Consider the following 8,073-nt stretch of genomic DNA (forward strand, 5'->3'; position numbering starts at 1 on the left):
CGCATTGTCCCCGCTCAGGGTGAAAAGTTAAAGCATAAAAGCGGCGGGGGGAAGCTGAGAGGGGGTCGCCTCTTCAAAGGGGACTGGCTGGGCTGGGGGAGCCGGCTGCCCTTGCCTGGGAGCCGCCCTTCCAGAGCCGGCATTTCCAGAGGGTTTCCAAGGAGTCGGGGAGGGAAGAAGTGAGTGTGCCTGGAGGGACAAGCCGCCGGGTTCCCCGCGGGCTCGGCCGCGCTACAGCGAGGGAATCGCCCAGTGAGGTGACAGGCTCCGGGAGGAGGCTGATGGTTCCCTCCTTGAGGAGAACCATCCCCTGCCTCGGTGCCAAGGCGGCGGGATTATCCGGCCTCGCTCCAGCGCTGGGTCTGAGGGCAGAGGGTGTTTTAGACGAAGGCACCCCCAGTCCTCGTCCTTTCCCGGAACTGCTGGGCGCGCCCGACCTCGAAGTTCTGCAGGCACACGCGGAGGAAGGAGACAGCGCCCTTGGAGGGGGGAATTTCTCCTCTTACCTCGCCTTCATGGCCCGTGACCGAGCAGGAGCGGGTGGGAAGCGTTTTACAAAAAGCAGTAGGCCGTCGCGATGGGGTTTGTTGCTCAAAACAACCACGACAACATGGCTTTGTGGATTTTTAATCAAAACTCCCTCCTCTTCCGCCCCTTCCCCCCAGAGCTGGCTAAAGCGCTGCCCACAGATCGGCCGTGATACACGGCTCCCATATTCCCACCCTCGCCCTTAGATCTCCCTCTCTGTCTTTTGCAAGTCTCTTGATTTCATCCTTTGAACCTGTGATTGGAGGTTAAAGTGCACCAGGTTGCAATGGAAGGAGGAAGCTCTTAAACAATAAAGGCTTGAATATTTAGCTGTGATCAGGTCGCTGCCCTCTCCTTATCTTTTTAAATGCAAATCGTCTTTTAGGGGTAGTAGCTATATACCCAGCGCCTCTCCACGTCACCTGCCTTTGGTGTGTCTGGGCCATTACTAATAGAGCCTTGTAAACAATCGTTAATCATGTAAGGACTGCCGGCCATTGGATTCGGACCGGGAGCGCGGAGGAGCGCGGAGCGCAGCGCGGGGCCGCGGCCCCTCCGCCTGCCCCCTCCCCGCCCCGGGCAGCCCGGCCCCAGGCAGCAGCAGCAGCAGCAGCAGCAGCAGGCGCGCCGCGGCGAGAGCCCCGAGCAGCATGTGGAGAGCCGCCGCCGGGGCCCCGCCAGCATGTACGTGAGCTACCTCCTGGAGAAGGACGGGCCCATGTACCCCGGCCCGGTGCGGCACTCGGGGGGACTTAACCTGGCGGCGCAGAACTTCGTCGGTGCCCCGCAGTACGCGGACTACGGCGGCTACCATGTGAACCTCGACGGCGCCCAGTCCCCCGGGCCGGCCTGGCCCGCGCCCTACGCCGCCCCGCTCCGCGACGACTGGGGCACCTATGGCCAAGGGGCGCCGCCGGCCGCCGGCGCCGTGCACGGCCTCAACGGGGGCTCGCCCGCCGCCCCCATGGCCTACAGCCCCGCCGACTACCACCACCACCACCACCACCCGCACGCCCACCACCACGCCGGCCCCGCGCCCCACTGCTCCGCCGGGGTCATGCAGCCCCTCAACGCCGCCGGCAACGCCGCCAGCGCCGCCCCCGAGCCGCTCTCCCCCGGGGGGCAGCGCCGCGGCCTCTGCGAGTGGATGAGGAAGCCGGCGCAGGCCCCGCTCAGCAGCCAGGGTAAGTGCGGGCCGCGCCGGGCCGGGCCGGGCGGGCGCTGCCCCGCCGACGAGCCCCCGGCTCCCCGGTACACCGGGCAGCCCGGCAAAGCCTGTCTTGGGGAGAGCTCCCCGAAACAAACCCTGCCGAGGGTCGGCCCTCGGGAGAACACGGCTCTACCGACAGCCCGTCCGCGCTCGCTGCGGAGCGCCGGGCCGGCAGCGGCAGGAGCGGCGCTCGGCCGGCGAGCAGGGTGGAATGGTCCGGATCCCCAGGAAACGCTCGCTCTTCCTCCCACCGCTCCGCTCTCCCGCTTATAGCCACTTAGAAGATTTTTATAACCAATTATAGTCATATAAATCATCGGCCGGTGTCGCTCCGCATTTGTTTCTGAGTCACTGGGCGCCTGCCCTTTATTAAGGTCTCCGTGCGGCCAGGCCTCCCGAGCGACAGCGGCGGCCACTTGGCAGCCCGATCCCTGCGGGCCGTGCTGTGGCCCCGGCCGCGCCGGGCCGGGCCGGGCCGTGCGAGGGCGTGCCCTCCCGGGTCAGGCCGTAGCCGGCGCCGCGCTCCCTTGTCATGGTAATACCCCCGCAGACCCTCTCTTTCATTCCCACCGCGCATCTGCCAGGGGACGTGCGTGTCCCGCGCGTTGATATACGCCTTCCACGGATACTATCTCCTCTCTTCCTTTTTTTTTTTCCTTTCTTTTTTTTAAATTTTTTTTTTCAAATATTTGTATATAGTGTCCGGAAAAAAAAAAAAAAAAAAAAAAAAAGGATGACGACTTTCGCAGTGAATAATGACTTACGGCATTCCCCTCTCATCCCCTGCCTGGCGGGGGTGCCCCGGTCGGAGCGGAGCCGTGCGGGAGTCCCGGCTACGCCTGTGGCCGCCGCGCCCCGGGGGAAAAGCCGCTGGCACAGCCGCGTCCCGGGTGCCGGTGGAGCTCTTACAGGCCCACCGCGCTTCCCACAGCAGCCCGTGGTGTTCCCACAGTTTGGGCTTGTGCGGTGGTGGCCGGTCCCTTGTCTCCATTCAAATTCTGCCTTTGGAGCCAGTGTTTATGTTAATGTGCAGAGCTGGGGGGATGAAAGCGCCTGCCGCCATTTGTTCAGTAGTGGTAATTCAAACAGAATGTGGCTGTCATTAAGGCTTTGAGAAGGGTTTTTCTTTGATAAGATCTCCTTGTCCTGCATTGTTTGGAATTGTGTTCCCTATTCACTGGCTCTGGGGAGTTTTCTCTGATCAGGCTTGTATCTTTACAGGGTGCTTTTGTTGTGGTTTGCAGAGAGTTTACCTGAACAAAGTCAGCCTGCTAGCCATTAAGCACCTTGGGGGCAGAGACTCCCCGCCTCGGCTCCCTGGGGAACGGGAGGGCCGGGGACACAACCAGTTCAACAAGAAACCCTCAGGAAAAAGGAGGTCAGCGGCTGCGGCGATGCACTCTCACCGGCCGCTGGCTGGCATTCGCCTTCGGATTCCGCTGGGTTTTCGGTGTTTGATTTGCTTTGGAGTTTTTTGTTTGTTTGTTGGCTTGGGTTGTTGGGTTTTTTGAGCTCTGAAGTTGTACGTCACACTTCCAGGCTTCCCAAGAAATCCCTTTAGCCCCCGTGCCGTAACAGAAAAGGGGGAGCTGGCCGCTTCACCAGTGGTTCCCCGCAGCCGCTCCCGATTCTCCGCCCTTAGACGGCTGTTCCTCGTTTGGAAACGAAATCACCGTGCCCTGAACGGGCCTTTTCTTTCTTTCCATTTCCCTCTTTCTCTGTAAGAAGTTTGTTGTCGCTAAGGAAGGCAAACCAAAAGCCAACAAGTGCACAGTGAAGGTGTCCCGTGCAAGGCAGGGGTGTGCGGTGGGGCCAGGGCTGCCAGCCGGGGCTGGGAACCCCTGCGCCCTCGGGCATGCCTGGCACTGATGTCCCACGTCCCCAAGGAACTGCGGAACGTCTCCTCTCCTCTGCTGCGCTCGGCAGAGCCCAGGGCAAGGGGAGGCGAGCGGCAAGCCCGGGAGGGGGGGACAGGACTGCTCCTGATCGCTCTGCACCGCAGACAGAACGGCTGCGCTCAGCTCTGCCCTTTGGCTTTGACTTTCCCAACCCTGGCTTTGTGCTCCGCAGTTAAAACCAGGACGAAAGACAAGTACCGCGTCGTGTACACCGACCACCAGCGGCTGGAGCTGGAGAAGGAGTTTCACTACAGCCGCTACATCACCATCAGGAGAAAAGCGGAGCTGGCCTCCAACCTGGGGCTCTCGGAGAGGCAGGTCTGTCCCAAAAGTGGCGCTCGCAATGCGCGCCACGTGTGGCCGGGCTGCGCGGAGCTGGGATGCGCGGGGCAGGGATGCGGAGGGGCAGGGATGCGCGGGGCTGGGATGCGCGGGGCAGGGATGCGGAGGGGCAGGGATGCGCGGGGCTGGGATGTGCGGGGCAGGGCTGCGCGGGGCAGGGATGCGGAGGGGCAAGGATGCGCAGGGCAGGGATGGACGGGGCTGGGATACGGAGGGGCAGGGATACGCGGAGGCGGAACGCGCGGGGCATCCCAAATGCCCTCGCGGTGAGAGCCCCTGGGAGGGGGATAGACCCCCGGCGAACTGTCCCCGCTCACTCCCTGTCCACCTCCTGGCAGGTGAAGATCTGGTTCCAGAACAGGCGGGCGAAGGAGAGGAAGATCAACAAGAAGAAGCTGCAGCAGGCGCAGCCCGGCGGCGCGGAGCCCCTGAGCCCCAGCGCCTCCTTGCAGGGTGCCGCGGCGGGGGCGGCCGCCGCCGGGCTGGGCCCCGCCGCCCCGCAGTGACAGCGGCCGGGGACAGCGGCGCAGGGACTGCTGGAGGTCGCAGCGGATCGGGCCGGGCCGGGGGGCGCGGCGGGAGAGGCCCCCCCGATGCACTACACCGCCCCGCGGGGCCGGCCGTGTGTACAGGTGTACAGTGTATGTGTCTCGTCGTCCGGGGGAAGCGTGTCCATCGCTTTATTAATGTTATTATTATGTTTGGGTGCTTTTTTTTTACCCTGGAATTTGTTAGATAAAGTGGGGGCGCTGCCTGCCAGTCAACCCCCGGTATATCTCAGGGATTGGTCCAAAAGACCTTTAAAATGTTGTTGGGCTAATGATGAATTTTAGCAGGAAAAAAAATTAAAGAACATGTTTTTTATTTTATATTTTATTTTATTTTATTTTATTTTCTTCTTGCAACTGTGAATATGCAAAATGTTCATTCTGCCCTGAGGGTCAGAGCAGACAAGATAAGGCACTGTTTAAACGTTCAGAAGTGAATTGCTTAATGTTAGGCACTTGTAAAAGAGCCCATAAATCCAGTGCAGATAGTCATCCATCCAGATTTATTAGCTGCAGTGCAGAGAAATTGAAAGAATTTCGGCTCTTCTGAAAAAGGTGTCCTGTCATGCTGAAGTGGGGAGCCTTGTTTGTATGTGCAATGTCCCTTTGGTTAAACTGTGTGCTGTTTCTCACATCCTTGCAATTTCTGTCTTGTTGGGGGTGGAGCTGTTTCGGTTGATTTTCCAAAGTTCCTTTGATTTTATCAGCTTTATGTAGACTTCATCCACAGCTCCATCAGAAGCAGAAATCCTTGGAAGAGCCCTGTGCTCTATCAGAGCCTACTTTGTACAGGCTGTGGCCCATTTCCACATGCTGGCTAGATGGAGGGCATCAGGGTAGAGAGGCCAAAAGACTCACTTAGGCAGAGATGAAAACTAGAAAAGTCCAGCTGATTTGGCCAAATCACCCTGGCTGTTTGCCACATATACTTCTTACTTAGGGATGGGAGAAGTCCAACTGCAAAGTGAGGCCAGGCTGGAGCAGCCATGCTGCAGCTGGCTCCACACCCAGTGCCCTTGGCTGGGTGTGGAGCCAGCTCATGTGGGCCTGGGCCCAGCAGGGAGGATGGGAGCACTGTCCAGCCCCAAACACGTTATGTGGATTATTGACTTCCCCAGGATTTAGCCCCATGCTGTTCAGTTTTGGTTATCAAATTTATTTAAGTTATTCCATTTGCTTTCTTTTGGTTTCTTCCTTGTTGAAGGTTTTCTTACCTTTTTGTTAAAAGCCAAAGCCAGATGCTAGCAGCATCTACAGAACTGCCCGGGGAGAATGGTCTGGTCAGGGACTGACCCTACTGACAAGGCAGCTCTCTCTGCCTGAGGGAACTTGGGGAAATGGAAAGCACCAGCCCTAAAGCCTCTGCTCTGCATTTTGTCTGCGTGCAGCTCCATGCCTTGCAGGGCCAGGGGCTGGCAGTCCAAGAGCGGACACATGGCCATGAAAACCTGATCCAGGGCTCCTGTGCCTGGGAGAAGACCGTGTTGGGAGGCAGCAGCTCCAGTGCAAGGAACCTGCTTGATTTTCTGCTGCAGATGTAGTCTCTGAAGCGGGCCTGGCCAGGAAACATGGGTGCAGCCCCATGAGCAGTAATGCTCATTACACACGGGCTTGACACAGAGCACGTCCTGCTGGGTCCAATGTCCATGGTTTCTTCCTGATCAGAGGGAGGCAGGAGCCAGGTTCATCCTTCTGTGACTGTAAAGGGTCTGTGGGTCATTCTGGAGCTGCTGGGGACAACCAAACCTGAGCAGCACCTAAGCCGAGGGTCTTGGCTCTGCAGCACCAGCCCTGCATTAGCGCAGAGCAGCTGCTCCAGGGCTCTCCGAGCTAGAAAGGCTTGGCAGGCACCATGGCCCTGTCCTCCCTCTGCCCTGTCCCTGGGCAGGAGGGCTCTTGGTGGCAGCAGCCCCTTGGAGGGTGTCCTCTGGCACCCGGGCCACCCCCGCAGCATTGATCCCAGCGTGGCTGCTGCCGGAGCCGCTGCGCGTTGCTGCGATACGCCTGTCAATAAACCCTGTTTGGATTGTGGAGCAGAGCGCAAGGTTTGTTTGTTTAGTGGTTAGAGGTTCAAAAGTCGGCATTGTCCCACTGCAAATGAGCACAAGTTTTTTCTCCCTAAGGAAAAGCTGGCTGTGCTGAGTGGGAGGGAGAGATATCGGTGGGCCCTTTTATTTGCTTCCAGGAATAATTAATGGCAGTGAGAAAAAAGATGACCACAGAGTTATGAAAGACCATCAATAAGTAAATTAATCACAAAGGATCTAAGGGTTTAAGAGGTGCTGCTTGCTGTGGTTTTGTTGGCATTTACCCATGCCCGTGGGGCTGGGGTGACACAGGACTGGCAGAATCCAGGACTCCTTCATGCAGAGGTGGCACACAGTTGCCTCTGGCACCAGCCCAGGCATGGCAATATTTGGGACAGTCCCTGTAATCTTTCAGTCGTGTGCTTTGTGGGTTGGGTTTTTTTAATGCTGAAACCGTGAAAATTTCTTTCTTGCCTGTAGGACTTTTAAGAAAGACAGTTGCCCTCATTGAGGTGAACTTTGTGTTTGATGTCCACAGAAGTTTTTTTCTCCAAAAAGCTCATTAGAGATACATCAACAAACCTGACACATTTTAAACATCTCCTCTTGATTGCTATTAGGAAGCATTCATTTTCTGAGCTCTCCTCAAATTCTTTACTCTGGCAACACAGAACTCAGATTTCTGAGTGTAAGAAGCAAGTAACTGAGCAAATCATATCCACTCCAATTTCAAATATGTCCCCTCTCCCATCCCCAAGCAAGCAAACCATCAAGCTTCCATCTTCCTTCATATTCCTCATGTACCATAAAGGAGTGTAAAAAGGAACAAACTGGGCATCCTGTTTATTTGAGTGGATGTTTACAGGCACCTGGATCAGTCCACAGCTGAACTATGACATTGAACCAGAAGCTCTGTTTGCCAGAGGTGAGCTGGTTGTGGTGAGCAACCCACATGGGTATTTTCAATTCTCACAGAGCTCCATGCAGTCCTGCAGCAGCATGCCAACCCAGACTGGTGGGGTTCAACAGGTCAGAGCTGCTGTGCCTTGCTTGCCAGACAGGGGCTGGAGCAGGAGTCCATGAAAAGAAAAATCCAGGAAATCAGGTTTGGCCCCAAAGTTACAAGATGGAAGTCCCCTTCTCTCCCTCTCTTGTCAGATTTTCCTCTCCTATCACTGTACAATAACAAACCAATTGGTATTCCTTCTCTTGGGTTAGCTCTTAGGCAAATAGCAGTTTCTCCAGAAAGCTCTTTGAGTTTGGGGCAAGGGATGAGAACATGTGTCATAGCCCATCAGAGGAAGAGCAGAAAGGTCCTTAGAAGATGGCATCTAGGGCAAATGTCTGCTTGCTCTGATCTGAAGTATCTTTTAGGGGCACTTTGTGTGTCCTCAGTCTGATGGCTGAGCACTCTGGATCTGCAGAATGAAGACAGGAAGTTTTTATAAAAAGAAAAAAATTAAAAATCTTATATTAGGAGTAAGGAACAACTTGAGACACATTCTCCATCCAGCATTTTT

General features: G+C 56.8%; 1 protein-coding gene across 1 annotated transcript; it reads left to right on the plus strand.

The window, feature by feature from the left end:
• The first annotated feature begins 968 nt into the window (after positions 1–968).
• Positions 969–4,628, plus strand: CDX2 (caudal type homeobox 2). Its single transcript, XM_039718576.1, has 3 exons — positions 969–1,712; positions 3,809–3,954; positions 4,317–4,628. Exons 1-3 carry the CDS (start codon positions 1,211–1,213, stop codon positions 4,482–4,484), a joined length of 816 nt encoding a protein of 271 aa, XP_039574510.1. The 5' UTR covers positions 969–1,210; the 3' UTR covers positions 4,485–4,628.
• The last annotated feature ends 3,445 nt before the right edge of the window (positions 4,629–8,073 follow it).

Source organism: Passer montanus, unplaced genomic scaffold (genome assembly GCF_014805655.1).
Source record: "Passer montanus isolate IOZ18808 unplaced genomic scaffold, ASM1480565v1 scaffold4, whole genome shotgun sequence".
Lineage (NCBI taxonomy): Eukaryota > Metazoa > Chordata > Aves > Passeriformes > Passeridae > Passer > Passer montanus.